Source organism: Geotrypetes seraphini, chromosome 7, assembly GCF_902459505.1.
Source record: "Geotrypetes seraphini chromosome 7, aGeoSer1.1, whole genome shotgun sequence".
Classification (NCBI taxonomy): domain Eukaryota; kingdom Metazoa; phylum Chordata; class Amphibia; order Gymnophiona; family Dermophiidae; genus Geotrypetes; species Geotrypetes seraphini.
Window position 1 is genome coordinate 63,637,086 of NC_047090.1, and position 19,141 is coordinate 63,656,226.

A 19,141-nucleotide genomic window follows, 5' to 3' on the forward strand; every position below is an offset into this window, starting at 1 on the left:
CAAAAGTATGCATACTAGTTGGTGGGTATAAAATCTACGCAATACTTTTATTTTGAAAATCCAATAAAATCCATGGAGTAAAAATTATGCATGTACTTTTGACCCAAGTGGGCAATTATAAATTACCCCTATGAACGCATTGCTTATTTATTTCTTTTTCATGCTATGCCTGTTACTCAAAGGTGGACAGTACCCCTGTACAGATAACTGCCAGGTGACCTTTGTGAATCTGAAGTGTGACTCTTCAAAGAAAAAAAGGCGAGGGCGAAAGTCACCATCAAAGGAAGTATCTCACATCACTGCAGAGTTTGAAGTTGAAATGAAGAATGAAGAGGTTTCAGGTTGGTAAAAAGGCACACTGATTATTTGTGCAAGATATTCAAAGCAATTTAAGTGGACAGGAGAGGTTTCTGCATGCTTAAATCATCTTTTGCTGCCTAACCCCCGATATTCAGTGGGACTGAAGCAGCAGTGCCAAAGAATATTCTAATGTATAGGTGTGTCATTCTGGACAGTAGGTTATTCTCCCCATGCTCACGAGCCATGCAGAAAAAATCCATTCCAGGTTTTCAGCTCCTCCTTCTCCAGAAGGCTCTGCTGCCCCTTCAGTTTTTCCTTCTAAATATGAGCCAGAAGGTGTCTTTCTTATCTGCTCTATATATTTCTTTATTATTTTCAGTATTTTTCATGTCTTTTTGTAGCTATCAGTGCACCAGAGCTCCCCAGTGTAAGGGAAGGCTCTGCCTGGGTGGAGAAGCAGCCAGCATGTTAATCCCATGGGGACCCGTTTGGCCAGCTTGCAGAAAACTTTGTGGAACTCGGGCTCTGTATCCCTAGTAGCTTAGCTCGCCTACTGAATCGCAGTCTGTTAGGCATCTGCAGAGGGCTCAGTGGGGCTCTTTAGGGTGCCAGCTGTAATTTTGCAATTTCATATCCCCACCCCCTCTTTGTGTGCACGGTTCTGTGGGGGTTGAGGATCAGTCTGACTTCCAGCCCAAAGATCTCAGCATTTGGAGGACTAGCTGATTGAGACAAAGATTTTTCTCCCAGATCCAGCTACTGCTTAGAGATGAGGCAGGCTGCAGCACCTTCAGAACACATGTCACAGTGAGTAAGGCTATTATAGCCTATGGACAAAATCAGGGGACAGGGGTTTGCAAAACCTATTTTTTGATGCTTTCTTCCACAGCCTGTAGGGTCCTTCATCTCTAAAATCCTGTTTTCTAGGTTTTTCTTAACCTTTAGTAATGGCACCAAAATGCTGCCGCAACAACCATCTTAGAATGCCTGATTATTTTTTCAAAGTTCTCCAGATCCTTCAAATCACCTATTTACCTCAAAAATGGCAGGAGTGGAGTCTTTGGGCTCGTTTACTCCTAATTCATGTAAGACTCCAGAAGAGCACCACATGCCATATAGTACATGAAAGGGGCTTGGGAGCATCAGGCTTCACCTCCCCTTTGGTCTCTAGGGCTGAGAAACTTATTTTTTTTTTTTTTTTTTTTTTTTTTTTGGGGGGGGGGGGGCGCCTGTCTACCAGGAAAAAATCCCTCCAAGTGCCCCGGAACAGCGACCTATGCATAAGAGCATTGAAGCCCAAGAGACAGAAGGTGAAGTTACCTAAAGGGGACTCAGTGCTGCCTAGTAAAGCTTTTTTCCTGAATTTGTTAATTTGAGTGGAGACCTTATTTGGATAAATTGGATCCACAAATGAGGTCTGGCCTCGAGCCAGGGGTTGCACAAGGGGGCTTGGGTTCCCAGGGTGCATCAGTATCATTGACAAAGGCTGACCAGGATCCTGTGGACCTTTCTGTCAGGGACTTGGAGGGTGAAGGATCAGTCTGTATGTCACAGGACAAGAATTCCCTGCTGGGTGATATAGGGTCACAAACAGGAGCAAGTATGCAAGAAGCAGTGGTGGCCCTCAACAAAGGGGAAGATTACATTACATTATATTACATTACATTAAGGATTTCTTTTCCGCTTATACCTTGCAGTTAAAGGCAGATTACAAAAGAGTTGACTGGACATTTCCAGTGAAGATACAACGTGGGTTTTTTTTTTTTTTTACAACAGAGGAGAGATAGCTGGATAGATTCCGAAGGAACTTACAAATTGGATAGTAAATTGACAGTACGTTACTGTGTGATATAACGAATAGATTACTGTTAGAGTACAGATAGGTTACATTACATTTCAGGGCTCTGTTTACTTGGTAGGTGTTTTGGGGAGGAAGAGGTTTTCTATGTGGGGGTTTTAGGGGAGAATTTCCCACAGTACACCATCTGTTCAAGTCTTCAGCGCTATAAATTGTGAACCTAAGGAACACTTGCCCAACAAACATCACACATGCACATCAAATAGCCAACGCACATGAAAATGAAATACCAGTGGATATGTTTTGGAACTCATTTCAAGATCTAGAATGGAATAACTTCATAAAACTCTATAACAAATATACTAAATCAAGTTCAAGTTTCAAGTTTATTAGGATTTTATATACCGCCTATCAAGGTTATCTAAGCGGTTTTTACAATCAGGTACTCAAGCATTTTCCCTCTCTGTCCCGGTGGGCTCACAATCTATTTAACGTACCTGGGGCTATGGAGGATTAAGTGACTTGCCCAGGGTCACAAGGAGCAGCACGGGGTTTGAACCCACAACCCCAGGGTGCTGAGGCTGTAGATCCAACCACTGCGCCACACACTCCTCACACTGCATTCTAGATCCCTGTCCCCCCAACATTATGAAAGCAGCCCCTTTAGACTTTAAACTAACACTATGGAGTTGTATGACCAATAAGTTCAAAAACGGGAAATTCCTAACGAATAACGGTCACATTATAATCACCCCAATTCCAAAAAATCGCAAACATTCCCTAACATCAGTAACCAACTATAGACCGGTAGCGTCCATTCCATTCTTCGTAAAAATAATGGAAGGTTTAGTACATACCCAATTGATGGACTACCTTGATCAGTTTTCTCTACTACATGAAACCCAGTCTGGCTTCAGACCTCTGTTTAGCACTGAGACGGTGATAGCAGCGATCCTAGAATACCTACGCAACTTATTCACCAAGGGCCATAATGCCTTAATCATGCAATTTGACATGAGCTCGGCCTTCGACCTGGTGGATCACAAAAAATTACTACAATGTTTAGACGCAATCGGCATTGGAGGTGAGGTACTTGACTGGTTCCGAGGCTTCCTTACGGCCCGCACCTATCACATACGCTTCAATTGCAACCTCTCTAAAACATGGAGAAACCCATGTGGCGTTCCACAAGGGTCCCCATTATCCCCTCTACTCTTCAACGTCTATATATCATCACTAGGCATGCAGCTGGCCCAGCGGGGTATAAAAGTATTCAGCTACGCGGATGACTTTACAATCATTATCCCGTTTAATACGTCTCCCTCCGAAATCACCCCCACAGCAACAGAAGCGCTAAACCTGATGGAACAATGGACCACAGAATTCAAACTCAAGCTCAATTCAGATAAAACTAAATTCTTTATAGCCTCGCCACTCCCACATATCACGACAAAATCACTACGCATTAACAAACTCAACTACCCTATTCAACCAACAATGAAGGTTCTGGGGGTAATACTGGACCAAGGTCTAACTATGAAAGACCATGTAGACTCCATAGTCAAAAAAGGATTTTTTACTCTCTGGAAACTTAGGTCCATTAGAGCATACTTCGACACCTCAGCATTCAGAATTCTGGTACAATCCCTAATACTAAGCCACCTTGATTATTGCAACATTACCCATCTGACAATCTCCCGGAAGCAAATGCAGAGACTACAACTGATACAAAATGCAGCAGTCAGGTTGATCTTCGGGCTGAAGAAGTCCGATCACATAACCCCTTCCTACCGACTCCTGCACTGGCTGCTTATGGAGGCTCGCACGAAGTTCAAGCTAGGATGTCTCTGCTTCAAGGTATTATCAGGTCTAGCCCCTAAATATATAATAGACCTCTTCTCATTCCCAACTAACAGACATGAGAGAAGAACACACCTGAAATTCGTTTCCCCACCGGCTAGAGGATGCAAATATAAGAGACATCATCAACAACTTCTATCGTATCAAGCAGCCTTATGGGGCAAAGACCTAGGGAAACTAATCACACACTCAAACAACTATAGTGAATTTAGGAAACACCTAAAAACATACCTGTTCTCGAAATACCTAGGCAACGATTCAGGACAATAGCCCCCTTCGTAATCCCACCCAGATCTGATCTTGAAAACTGTTAACCTCTAATCTCTAAACTATGAATGATCCAATCAATTTATGAAACTTTTCTAACTCATTGTAAATAGCACGGAACTTCCCGGTCCGGCAGTATATAAACTGTTGTTATTATTAATGTTGTCAATATCAGATGTTCACTGTTATACTCTGTAATTCGCTGTCTGTACAATTTCTCCTCATTGTAAACTGCCTAGAAGTCGCAAGATTGTTGGCGGTATATAAGAATAAAGTTGTTATTATTATTATTATTAATGTTCATTATGGACTCCCTGTGGGACTTAGACTCACAGCAGGCCCCTTCTACTCAGTGTTGTATCCTGAGTGGAGTGACAATGCAGCCCATATCTTTCCCTAGCTTCCTGATATGAGTGTTTTAGTCACGTTGCACTGTGATGTTCCTGAGGGCTCTTTAAATGTAGCCAAAACAAGGCTGTATCCTGTGGCACAGGAGTGGCAACAGGTGTTATCTCAGCCTAAAGTGGACTCCTTGGTAGTTCAGGTAACCAAGCGTATGTCCCTGCCGAGTGAAGGAGATATAGTATTAAATAATATAAAGGATTGCAGAGTGGATATGGTCCTAAAAAGGTAGTTCAAAGCTTTGGCCTTAGGTTTCAAAGCAGCTGCAGCAGTCTCTTTTGTGGTAAAAGCTTGTCATACCAAGATGTGTGGGCTCACCCTGATAGAGGGTGAGCCTTTACCCCAGTTGATGCTAGCAGGAGTGGATTATGTTGCTGATACTCTCTATGACATTGTTATAGTCATGAGCAAAGTCTTGGCTTATTCAATTTCAGCCCATACAATGCTCTGTATGAGGCAATGGATGGAAGATTCTACCTCCAAAGATACTTTCAGCAGACTCCCTTTCAAAGGACAGATGCTGTTCGGAAAAGGTTTGGATGATCTGATGGCCAGTGTGGCAGATCACCAGCCAAAATCTCTGCCTGACAGCAGACAGTGAACCTCTAGAGGTTCTGGACGGTCTAATTTTCATAATTCCAGGTGCTTTCAACAGTATTCAGGAGCAGCCTCATCTCAGAGATTCTATCGGGGATCAAGGCAGAGATTTACAGGACCTAGGTGAAGCCAAGCCTTCGGTTCTCATCCCACAATAACTTCCAAGAAAGCACAATGATGCCAGGGCCAAAATCTTCCCCCAGAGGATAGGAAGAAGACTGTCAGCATGTGCCGTCATCTGGGTGCAGATCTCTTCAAACTGCTAGGTGCTGGAGATTATTCAGGGAGGATTCAAGCTAGAGTTCACCTATCCCTTAACAGACTGGTTTATAGACTCCCTGGGGGTGGGAGGAGGGGGCCCAGAAAAGTCATGCAGAGTCTTAGCAAAAGTACAGAGACTGGTAGAAATTCAGGCCATAGAACCAGTGCCACCAGAAGAATCGGACTTGGGCAGATACTTCATATTGCCCAAGAAAGGCTCAGAAGGTTGAGGACCCATTCTGGATGTCACACATATCAATGAGGCCCTGAAGATTCCATGCTTTCACATGGAAACCGTGCTTTTAGTCTTCACAGCGGTAGCACCAGGGGAATTTCTAGCTTCCCTAGACTTGATGGAAGCCTACCTGCACATTCCCTTATTTCTGGAACACAGGAGATTCCTGAGATTCCTTATGCTGGAGAGAGACATCAGTTCTTGGTGATCCTCTTTGGGTTGGCAACAGCATCCCGCACATTCACCAAAGTGATAGTAGTGGTAACAGCACATCTCCACAGGGCAGGATTGCAATTGCATCCTTATCTGGATGACTGGATGATCAGAGCTCCGTCGTTATCGGAAGATGGAAGAAGTGGTGGTTCCGTCCCAGTCCCTGGAATACCTGGAGTATTATTCAATACGGCAGAAGGCCAGGTCGATTTTCCAGAGGCATGCAAACATAAGCTTTGTACTCAGATAATGGACATGATGGCCAAGCCAGCTCAGTCTGCATGGCACTACCTCCAAGTACTAGGCTCTATGGCAGCCACTAAAGATGTGGTCCCTTGGACAAAGGCTCTCATGCGTCCTCTTTTAAATGCACTACTGTCTTGGTGGTTCCTACAAATGAACTCTGGAATCCCACCACAGTATGAGTGGTTGCTCTGTCCACAGTCATTATTACAGGGCATGCCCCTCAGAATAATTTTTTGGGGGATTCTCACAACAGATGCCAGCTTGTTTGCCTGAGGAGGCCATTGCAATGGATGCCCAGTCCAGAGACAGTGGTCAGCCTCCCAGAGAAAGTGGTCGATCAGGCTGGAGAAGAGTCTTGAAGAACATGCGGTCCAAGTCTTATCAGACAATGCTACAGCAGTAGCATATGTCAATCACCAAGGAGGCATCAATATGGCACAGCTGAGCCTAGAAGCCCACTTACTGTTCCAGTGGGCAGAGCTGCATCTACAGGTGAACTCTATGGCACATGTAGTGGGAGTGGAAAATGTCCAGGCAGATTTCCTCAGCAGACAGACCTTAGATCTGGGAGAATGAAGCAGCATTTCAGTCCATTGTTCGTCAATGGGGTTGGCCAACTTTCCATCTGATGACTATGGCAAGGAACAAGAAGGCAGATCGATTATTTAGTTGAAGATCTGAGCTGGAAGCAAAGACCTGGATGCCCTAATCCAGCTGTGGCCAAAGAGCAAGCTCTTGTATGTGTTTCATCCATGGCCCATGATAAAGTGGATAATTCACAGAATAGCAAACCACTCAGGGAGAGTGGTCCTCCTAGCACCAGATAGGCCATGCAGGCTGTGGTATGCAGAGTTCAAAACAGTGTGGGATGAACACAGAGGATCTCTAATCAGAAAATAATGGGTATACATTGAAAGAATTAAGGCCAATACTGGGCAAGCTTGCACGGCCTGTGTCCCATATATGGACATTCAGTTGAGGATGGGCTGAAAATCCTTTCAATGTGTTTCAATGGCTGGGATGGTTAAGATGGACTGGAGTGAGCTTTGATGGAGACTCCAGTAGATAGAACCTAAGCACAGGGCAGGGCAGGGCTCTGGGTTTCTGGCCCGGGTTGGGCCCATGTGCCTAAGGCCCCGCCCACAGGAGGGGCATAAGACTCCCGGGCTTATTCTAGTTGGCCCAGGTGCCTTAGGCCCCACCTGTGGACGGGGTTTCAGATGCCTTGGCCAATCTGGCCCCATTCTGTAGCCGGCTGGCCTGCCAGACGGGCGAGTTTGGTACCCGTCCGTCCGGCCAACATTTTACAGGTATGGGGGGTGGGATTGGGGGTGGGGGGGTCGTGGGGTCGGTGGGGGGTCGCAGGTCGGTGAGGGGGGGGGCCGATCGGGGGTTCGGGGGGGCGGTCGTTGGGGGGGTTATGTCGAGAGCAGGAGAGCCTGGGATCCCTCCTGCCCATATTGTAGTGGGGGGTGGGGGCTAGGGGATCTGCCTGGGCAGGAGGGGTTGGGCTTCCAACTGCCCGATCATGTAGGGGTGTGTGGGGTGAGATGCCAGGAGGGCTTGGGCTCTCTCCTGGCCTGATCGTAATCGGCGGGTGCCGTGGGGCAGGAGTGCTTGGGTTCCCTCCTGCCCCGATGTCGTGGGGGTGGAGTTGGTGTGGCTTCTGTAACCGGTGTTGTTTTTGACAGACACCGGTTACAGAATCCAGCTTTTAGGCAAAAGACTGGCTCCTCCTACGCCTAAAAGCCCTTGTGTTGGACGTTTGGGGCTTAGGCTTTTTTTGGTTCATTATGGGGTATAAGTGTAGACGTAGTGGTGGTCTGGGAGTTTAAACAGCTGAATGTAGAGGCAGGCCATTATCAAAAAAAACCTCCATTTGGACGTTTTTTTTTGATTATGGACATTTTCCCTGCTTCTACTTTCAACGTTTAAGGCCTTAGGCCAAAAGGGGACTTAGACGTTTGTTTTTTTTTTAAATTATGCCCCTCTTAGTGTATTAATTACCAAAACCAATAATGGTTCAATACTTTGTACTTTACAAAAACCAAATTGGCAGGGATTTTATGAATAATCTGCATAAATGAAATATTTGAAAACTATCTACCCTCCCTGATAGAAATTCCTCTTGTTGTTTCTTTAAGTGTATGTGGCTATCAAGATCTACCTTTTTGTCTTCCCCTCCCCCAAACTATTGTCCTAAGTGACTCCCTAAAATTGACAGGCTTCTGATAAAATATTTGTGGCATTGTAAGACCATAATAGCAGCTTATAAAAAATTTAAAACACCCAAAGATAAGGCAAGTCTCATTTCTCTTATATCGCAATGTTTATCTCAGATTTGAATAGTGGATGCTGCAACTCAATAGCTATTGTTTGAGAAAGATTTAAAGGGCAATATTCATGACCATGAAGATTCATTTACAATTATGCTTACTTTTTTAAAGTATATATTCTCCAGGGTTAAGCAGGCATGATATTCTCACATCTGGGTGACGTCATCCATGGGTAGTCAGTCAAAGTGTACTAGCAATTTAAATTTTTAGTTCCGTCTATACCACATGCGTGTTGGTGCCTTCCTACATGACATTGGCTCGCGGGACCTGTATTTCTTCATTTTCTGTGGAATGGAGAAGCTATGTTAGTGAATTCTCCTCAGTGTGTTTGATAATTTTCTTCAATTTTGTGCCTTCCCATCGTTTTGTTTGTTCAAATTTTCTTTATTTTGACCCATCTGGGCTTGTGGGATTTTTTTTTTTGCCTTTTCCAATGTTGGAGCTTCGGGCCCCTCTGGGAGCATCAACTCCTTTTCGGGTAGTACTCCACTCGAACTCCCGTGACTTTGGAGCCTTTTGACTTTGCCTTGGTGGTTTTTTTCATCCATGTCCAGGATGCCCTTCAGTTTTAAACAGTGCACTCGGTGCAGTAGGATCATCTCAGCCACTGACCCACATAATTGTTGTGTTTAGTGCTTTGGCATTGATTCCGAGACGTCTCTTGCACCCTTTGTTTGCACATGCAAAATCGCTTACTGAAGGGCCGTAAACTTCAGTTTGAGAAATTTCTTGGCACAAACTTGAAAACATTGGATATGTCTCTAATGCTTTATGTCAGCCAGTATTGATACCTGCATTGGCTCTATCAACTTTCCATCTAACGGATTCTACGTCATCTTCGTCGATACTACTAGCAGTGGGTGAGGCTTGAAAGAAAGCTAAAAAGCATAGGCATGTGTCTCACCAGCCAGGCAGTCCTAAAGATTTAAAGTGAAATATACTTGGCTGTCCATACCAGATTCCATGTATGACATAACCCAGATGTGAGAATATATGCCTGCTGTCCTTGGAAAACACCTACTACAGGTGAGTAACTTTGCTATACAGAACAGTTATTTTTCCAAATTTAATCCCAAGCTAGCTAGTTTTGTTGTCTTTTCCTATATAGACACCTGTAACATGGACTGTGTGCGAAAAAGAATGGAACAGAAGCTACAGACTGCAATCAAAACGTTAAGGAAATCTATTAACAAGCAACAGTTTTACATACAGTTTTCTGGAACAGAGTATGAAGTTGCTCAGAAGCCAGCTAAGGCCTCTAATGGTCAGGAGTCATGCAGTACAGGGCAAGTGTTGCAGGAAGGAAAATGTGGTAAGTTGCAGCACAATTATTTAAAAAAAAAAAAAAGGCGAATAAGGCCAAGGTATGTTTGTGCTAAATAGTAAATCATGTAATATTACTTTGTTTTAGCTTTTTTAATCAGTCATTTTAGGTCAGGATAGATGTCTTTACTGTGTTAATTTAAATAAAAAATTAAAGTTATATTTCAAGGAGTTCATTCATGCTCACACACAACAGCAAATACTTGCTAAATATTACAATACAAATTCAGGGCAGGATTAATTCTTCGAGGGCCCCTAGGCACACAAGTCCACCCCCTCTCCATTTTTCTGGTCTGGCATCTCTATCTCCTTTCCTTCCCTCTCCATGCCTAGCATCTCTCTGCTCTCTTTCTCTTCTATCTTTCCCTCCCCCTCCATGTTCTGGGATCTCCTCTCCTTCCTTTACCTCTGGTCTGACATCTGTCTCCTTAGTTTCCCTTCCCTCCCCCCATGCCCTAGAATCTCTCTGCTCTCCTTCTCTTCCATCTCTCCCTCCATTATCTGGCTTCTCCTCTCCTTCCTTTCTCTCGCTTCCTTCTTCCTTTCCCCTGGTCTGGCATCTTTCCCTCCCCCTCCATGGTCTGGTATCTCCTTTCCTTCCTTTCCCTCCTATGGTCTTGGCATCTCTCTTCCCTTCCTCTCTCTTCCCTGGTCTTCTTTCTCCATCCTTCCCTCTCTCTCCCCAATTGGGTACAACAGTATTTCTCCCCTTCCCCTTCCCTCTCCTCTCCCCTCTCTCGCTGTCTCACACACCCGTCGACAGCGCACAAATTATTTTCTTCCTCCTGGGCCCCCAACTGCCTGTCCAAAAACATCAGTGGGGGGGCCCACCGGCTTTAGGGGAAGGCAAACAGGCTGTCCAGGTATCTCTTCCCCTTCCCCTTCCATGGCCGGCATTTGGGGACAGCAAACAGGGCAGGGGGCCCCCGACTGCGTAGTGAGGTGATGTAAGCTTCACTTCCTTCGACTCCTTCGCTGCCCTTTCTCCCACCACTGCCGCAGCCTGTAAACAAATTGAACCCATGCCGTGCGGCTGCTCTAATACTGTGCATGTCTACTTCCCTTCTCCTCCCTCCCCCTCATGCTAACCATGTACTAATCAGTTAGCATGCAGCAAAGTAGCTGCTCTAACCAATTAACACAGAACACGCCCACTCTTCACCCCCAGACTTGTCCCAGCGCTAAAAATTAAATTTTATTTTTTAGCACTTGGGTAGCATGCACTGATCCTAAGATTACCACAAGACACCAGAGCATGCCCCATAGTAAGGCATTTTTTGCTGTGGTAAGTATGTGTTAGTGCTTATCACAGCTTACTAAAAATCTCTCAGTATGTAGTTTTACCTGTAGTTTTACCTTCCTAACTCTACTCAACTACAACATCCCCATACCCACACAAACTCACAAAAAAGGCCATCATTTAGACCTAGTTGCCATGTACACAAAGGAAAACCTTGACCCAATCATCTCTCTGACTGAAGGCACCTGGCATCACGACATCTGGTCCGACCACTTCACCTATTATTTTAAGCTGATCTGGTCACTCCGAAAATCTAAAACACGTCTGATGATAAAAAAAGAACATCAAACAAGAGGTTATATTAATCCAGAAGAATACTGGTCAGAATACAAACCGCATACAGTAATAGAGGAAGGAATAGACTTCTGGGACCATTGGAATACAACCAGTACTTCCATCCTAGATAAAATCACCCCCATACATAAAAGCAAAAGCAACGCAAACAAATACAACAAATGGTTTGACACCGAACTATTAAAAACGAAACAAACAGCTAGGCGACTAGAAAGGATTTGGAATAAAACAGGAGAACTGACAGACCGCAACAAATGGAGAGCCTACATAAAAACCTACAAACAACTGATAAAAGACAAACGCAAAGCGTTCTACTCCACCAAAATTAACTTATCATGCAAAGGTTCACAAGGAATCAATACAAAAGAGTTATTCAACATAGTCACAAACCTATTTGACACCACCCGCTACACCACACCTGAGCACAACACGAAGTTATCCACCGCGAAGGACCTAGCTCTATATTTTGATTCCAAAATTAAAAACTTAAAAAATAACTGTATAAGCAATAACGATGTAACAATTATCCCCAGCAACTACCAAATAGCTAACTCACATGACAATGAAATACCTACAGACATGATCTGGAGTTCCTTTCTAGATCCAGAATGGAATACCTACACCAAACTCTACAACAAATACTCTAAATCTCACTGCATCCTAGATACATGCCCTCTGGAGATTATGAAAGCGGCACCACCAGAATTCAAAATATCACTATTACACTACCTAACCCACAACCTAAAAAATGGGACTTTCCTCACTAACAACGGCCACATAATAATAACCCCCATCCCAAAAAATAGAAAAGAATCCTCAGCGCTAATAACAAACTACAGACCAATAGCATCTATCCCATTCATTGTAAAAATCATGGAAGGACTAGTACACACCCAACTAATGGACTACCTTAATCAATTCTCTCTCCTGTATGAAACTCAATCCGGCTTTAGAATCCTATTCAGTACGGAGACAGTAATCGCTGCCATCCTAGACTATCTGCGCCTATTATTTAGTAAGGGCCTCAACACCCTGATCATGCAATTCGACATGAGCTCTGCATTCGACTTGGTAGACCATGAGAAAATGATGCAATGCTTAGACGCCATTGGTATCAGAGCTGAGGTACTAAACTGGTTTTGTGGCTTCCTCACATCCCGTTCTTATCAGGTACGCTTTAACATCGAACACTCCGACACCTGGAACAACTCATCCAGAGTGCCACAAGGGTCACCGCTTTCCCCACTGCTTTTCAATATTTACATGTCCTCATTAGGTGTGAAACTAACCCAACTAGGAATAAAACTATTCAGCTACGCAGATGACTTTACGATCATCATCCCATTCGCCAACTCCATCTCGGAAACCATTCCCAAGGCATCCGATGCCATAAATGAGATGGAACAATGGATGACATTTCAAGCTCAAGCTCAACCCAGAAAAAACAAAATTCTTCGTTGCCTCCCCTCACCCGCTTGACAATAAAACCCCACTATGCATCAATAAGCCCACCATGAAAATACTAGGTGTTATTCTAGACCAATGCCTAACAATGAAGGAACAAGTGGATTCCCTATTCAGAAAAGGTTTCCTTACTCTTGGAAACTCAGAACCATTAAATCATACTTCGATACGTCAACATTCAGAATCCTAGTGCAATCCCTCATACTGAGTCAGCTTGACTACTGCAACATCGCCTATCTAGCAATCTCACAAAAGAATATGAGACGTCTCCAAATAATGCAAAATGCTGCGGTCAGACTTATCTTCGGGCTGAAGAAATTCGACCACGTGACACCCTACTATCGGCAGCTGCACTGGCTACCAACGGAAGCCCGAGTAAGGTTTAAATTTGCCTGCCTCTGCTTCAAAGTACTATACGGCCTGACCCCCAAGTACATAACGGACCTTTTCGCATTTTCTAATAACAAACTCAAGAGAAGCACACACCCAAAACTCATTTCCCCTCCAGTTAGAGGCTGCAAAATGAAAAAAACACCACGAACACCTTCTCTCTCACCAAGCAGTCCTATGGGGCAAAGATCTAGACCAACTGCTTTCGCCCACTACATACGGGGAATTCAGGAAATGCCTAAAAACATACCTGTTCCAGAAATACCTAAACAATTGACCCGCTCTCCCTCTCCCTCCCCCCTCCCTATTCCACCTGAACTTACAGCACTGTTATAAATATAATCTGTTATCTTCATTTTATCATAACTTTACGTTGCTATTTATCCCCATCAGGTCCTGTCGGACATTACCTACTAAAATGTACATATTACATTTTCGCTCAGCAAATTGTATTTCTATACTATTGCATCCTGAGGTCTCTGATCTCTGTATTTCCTCTGAATATCTACTTATTGTATTTCACTGAATATCCAGCACTCTTGATTGTAAACCGCCTAGAAGTCGCAAGATTGTGGCGGTATAGAAAAATAAAGTTATTATTATTATTATTATTATTATTATTATATGGGGTAGATAGTTCCTAGAAATGCATTTTGATAGGTAAAACACTGACTCATGAAAGTGCCAATGGAAATTATTCTCTGCATCTACCAAAACAAACCCTTCACAATCCTGTAGAACTGAAATAGGGCTTGTTGCTATAATTTATAGTAATCATAATAATGACAATTTTAATTTAAAAAAGGCTACACAAAACAAATGAGGGGTAGTAATAAGGGTTGGTCATGGTTTCTAAACTTAATCACAGAAGAATCAATAAGGAAGGACAGTGTAAACAGAAGCTATAATTGTGTTAATAAAGCAAATTTCATTGGCAAAATTAGTTGTAATATAGACAAAATTGCCCTTTTTTTCAGTGACCTGCAGCACAGGCACCTATTACAGTGGAGAAGACAATCGGTGCATTTCTTGCTCACCAGGAACATACCAAGATACGAAAGGTCAGCTTTCATGTGAACCTTGTCCAAGTAATGATGAACAAGGTTTGGCAGGAGCACACAATGTGTCACAATGTGGAGGTAAGCATAATTTGATTGAATGGCTACAAAGAGAGGATTCTATTTAACTGCTAGAATGCACCCGTGAAAAAAAAATAGTTATTATAATCAATATTTATTTATTTAAATAGTTATTTATTTGAAAGATTTCTTAACCACCTATAACTAGGCAGTTTTACAAAAAAAAAAAGTCGTATTAAAAAAAAAAAAATACAACTGGAAATAATACAAAACTGGCTTAATACAAACAAGTTGGCTCTCAACATAAATAAGACTAAATCAATGTTATTCACCTGGAGAAAAGACATAACTCTGATAAATTCATTCACCCTCAATAATATTCCACTAAATCTAGTCTCCACAGTTAAAATCCTTGGAGTAGTAATCGACGACAAATTGCTCTACCACGATCATATTTCTCTCACTGTTAAAAATTGCTTTTACAAACTACGTATGATCCGTTCGATCGCCAAATTTCTCAGCCCAAATTCTATCAAAGTATTAATTCATTCGTTAATCATAGCAAAACTCGACTACTGTAACGCACTTCTCCTTAACATTACACAGAAAGAAAAAAGGAGACTTCAGCTGATGCAAAACACTGCCATTAAATTAATATATAATGCTAGGAAATACGATCATGTATCACCATTGTTAATAGATGCTCACTGGCTTCCAATTGGTCATAGAATCACTTTTAAAATAATACTGCTCATCTTTAAAACTTTAGCCTTCGACGAACCTCAATTTATATCCAGACTATTAATACCCCACAATTCTCAACGCTCTTCTGGTCAAAACCTCCTCACAGTTCCCTCTCTGAAAATTATTGGTACAAGAAGAGCAGACATATTCTCTGTGATGGGAACTCAATGGTGGAACGCCCTGCACAATACATTAGAATCGAAAAAGACGTTATAACATTCAAAAAACTTTTAAAATCTTATTTATTTAAAGACGCCTTTAATATTTAAATGTTTAGTGAGATTCCAAATTATGCTGTGGTTTAACTTCCCCTTGCCCTTGTGTTCTTTCCATTTCTTCTACCCTAAATTGAAAATTGTAACTTTTATCCTTTCCCTCCCAATTCATGTTTGTTTTTGATGAAAGTACATTGTTAAAATGTTTGTTTCTTTTTATTATGTTCTATTTTGATTTTGTATATCGCTTAGTGATTCTAATAGGCGATTTATCAAATTATTAATAAACTTGAAACTTGAAACACATGTTATACAAACAATAAATACATCAATTCCTTCATATCAGCCATTATTTACGGCTCTCAACAACATATCAATACAAGAACATTCATAACCCAGGATAGAGATTTATTGAAATGCTTCTTAAACTTCTGAAAATCTACAAGAGCTCTTAGCGGGCCAGTTAACTTATTCCACAGTGTTATTCCCATGAAAGAAATAGCGGAAGACCTAGTATTCTTATAGTGCACTGCTGAGAAGTCTGTCAGTGACAATCATACTGCCCCCCTCAGATTGCAGTGCTCTGCGTGGCCTATAAAGTGCCATAACCTGTGACAAATAACATGGGATCCCTTGGTAAATGACCTTAAACACCAACACTATTGTCTTAAAAATAATACATGATCGTACAGGTAGCCAATGAAGTTTCTTCAACCACGGCGTTATATGGTCGAATTTTCTCAGACAACAAATCAACCGTGCAGCAGCATTTTGAATCATCTGCAGGGCTTTACATTGTATGATCGTAATCCCAAGATAAAGGACATTGAAATAGTCTAGTTTAGAAATGACTATTGCCTGCATCACAATACGAAAATCAAATATCGACATCATCGGCTTTAATCTTATCAGCAGTTGCAACTGAAAAAAAGCAGATTTTACTACAGAAAGTATCTGATCCTTCAAACTAAGGGTACTGTCTAACCAGACCCCTAGTATTTTCAGTTTTCTCTGTATCAGAAATGTCTGGTTACATACCCCAACTTCTGTAGGCCATTGTAGGTCATCCTTTCTTCCAAGCAACATAATCTCCGATTTTGCAATATTTAAGACCAATCTATGTTTCACCATTCACTTATTCACCACCTTCATACATTCAGTTAATCTTTCATTCAACTCATTTCTTCAGTCTTGCATCGGAAAGAAAAATTGGATGTCATCTGCATAAAGACAATATTCCACTCCTATGTTCCGAAAACTCTCACCTAATGACAATATACAGATTAAATAACAGCGCAGAAAGAGCAGAACCCTGAGGTACTCATTGGTATGGTCAGACAATTTACCAGTCCTGAAAATAATGAGCCATTGGAGCACAGTGCCCCAACACCTTTTTCTTTCAAAAATTGTAATAAAATATAAGTATTCACTGTGTCAAAGGCAGAGGATACGTTCAGCGAGACAAAACAAATCATTTTATTTCCATCCATCCATCTTTTTAATTGATCCACTGTGGTCACTAATAGTATCTCAACGGCCTTTTCTATGATCTTTCCAAAAAAAAGGCAGCACAGAGATAGGCCTAAAATTTGACAATTCGGCATCATCCAAATGTGTTTTTTTTAAATTTTGGTTTAATAGTGGAGGTTTTATCTTGGTACATAACCAGATTGCAGCAACTTATTTACAATCATTGTTATAGACGGCAAGATTCTATTCCTTAATTTCTGTACAATAGAGAATGAACACGGATCATCTACAGCTTTGATAGGTCTTAAAGACCATACAACTCCTGCAATCATATCCTCAGTAACTTCTCAAACTATCCCATTTAACAGTCATGGTCAAACTAGTTATCTCTTAAACATCCTGTATTCCCTGTGTCTTACTATGCAGCCATTCCATCTTTTCAACCAGGAAATTCAAATAGTCTATAGCATCCGGTAATTTTTCCCTAGATCCACCAAGGCCTTCAATAAAAAACTGGACCATCTCAAAAAGTTCCTTTGGTCGACTAATGGCATTCTTGATCTTCTCATAAAAGTATCTATTTCACTCGACCTCACAAAAGGCCCAATACTCATTTAAATGAAATTGATAATTATTGCGATCATCAACATCATTCGTTTTGTTGCAGAAAGTTTAATTTGGAGATTTTGATGTTTACTTTGTTTTTGCTTTAGAACATTTCAATTTGTAGATCCTAATTCTTTAGTCAGTTTTTGTTGCTGTGATCTGCTTTGAACCTATACATATGGATTTGGTGGGATATAAAATGCTTCACATAACATCTGTGGTTCTATCAGTGTCAAAATTATACGACCTTGATTGTGAAATCAAGTCTTCCAAGAAGCAAAATATCCATATCTTCCTTGTCCGGTAATAACAGATATTCTACATGTGATGATACTATAAAACACTGCTCACCATAAATACCAGCAGACTATCCTAGGTCAAAAATTGCCCAAAAATCACCCAAAGGAGTGCCTTAAGGAACTAAGAAGCTCCTTAGTCGCGCTCTGTTAACATGTCTCCTCTAGCATATGATGCCTCTGGTGTCAGCCTCCTGCTTTTGATTCCTGCACTCCTGATGAAGTCACCAAGGGTTAAGCCGACAGTGTCTCAGGACAGGTAGACAGATGAAAAAAAAAAACAATCTCCAGGGCTCAGAAAGAGCCACACTTTCAGTTTAATAAACTCGGGTATGATGGAATACAGCAGTAGGTCAGCACTTCTTGTCAGTGGTGTAGTGAGGGGGAGGAGGGAGCAGACTGCCCTGTGCACTATCTTCACAGAGGACGCTGGTGCCTCTCCTCTCAGTCCCCTCCCCGCGCACCTCTTGAAATGTTCACCGGCACAAGCAGCATTTGCCACCTGCTATTCACACTGACATCGGCTCCCTTCTGACATCGCATTCTGATCCCGTGACCAGGAAGTGACATCAGAAGGGAGCTGAGACCAACGTGAGCAGCAGGTGGAAGATATGTCTCATACTGGTGAACATTTCAAGAGGTACACAGGGGGCAGGGGGCACCCGAGCGGTGGGGAAGAGTTGGGGGGGGGGACACATGGTGTGGCATTGCTGGGTACCATCATCCTGGGCACCAATCTCCCTGGCTACGCCACTGCTTCTTGTATCTCTGTCAGTTACTTCCTCACACCTTATGATGTCACTAAGGATAGGGCCAGCAGTCTCTTGGCAGGCAGACAGATGAAAAAAGACAATCACCAAGGCTTAGAAAAAGCCACACTCTCAGTTCAAAAAACTCAGGTAGGATGGAATACAGCAGCAGGTCAAAGAAGATCCAAGCTCTCCAGCAATGTACGAGGGGGTGTTGAAAAGTTCTCAGCCCAACCAACTTCCTAAATTCTGTGCCTTATTTTGCCACTGAAGCTGAAAGAGTGTTATTTTATTGTGCAAAGTGTCAATTGTTACAGATAATTGATTGAACCATATCAACAAAAAGTGTGGAATTTTCAAGTGTGGAACTCTGAGCCGTTATGAAGTTCCTATTCATACAAAAGAAAACTCCAAAGGAAATCAATGAATGTATGATTCAAACATTGAGTGACAAATGTCCATCATATTCCACAGTGTGCAAACGTTCAGTGTGGAGAGTTTGAGACCGAAGATGCAGCATGGTCTGGGAGGCCTCAAACAGTGTCAACTCCTGAAATTGATGACTGCGTCCATGACCTGATTTTGGCAGATTGGCGAATATTGGTTAAAACAATTGCCAAGACGCTACAGATATCCAGGGAATATACTGGGTGTATAATTCACGAGCAACTGGGTCTAAAGAAGCTGTTAGCCAAG

At 42.3% G+C, this 19,141-nt stretch overlaps 1 protein-coding gene across 6 annotated transcripts in view; it reads left to right on the forward strand.

Moving 5' to 3' along the window:
• SCUBE1 (signal peptide, CUB domain and EGF like domain containing 1) overlaps window positions 1–19,141 on the forward strand; it is a 545,901-nt gene that overhangs the window by 466,135 nt on the left and 60,625 nt on the right. For all 6 annotated transcript variants that reach the window (XM_033951623.1, XM_033951624.1, XM_033951620.1 and 3 more), the window contains 3 exons: window positions 183–341; window positions 9,624–9,827; window positions 14,264–14,425. In XM_033951623.1, the coding sequence (XP_033807514.1) occupies window positions 183–341; window positions 9,624–9,827; window positions 14,264–14,425 (525 nt within the window). The remainder of the gene's footprint in view (window positions 1–182; window positions 342–9,623; window positions 9,828–14,263; window positions 14,426–19,141) is intronic.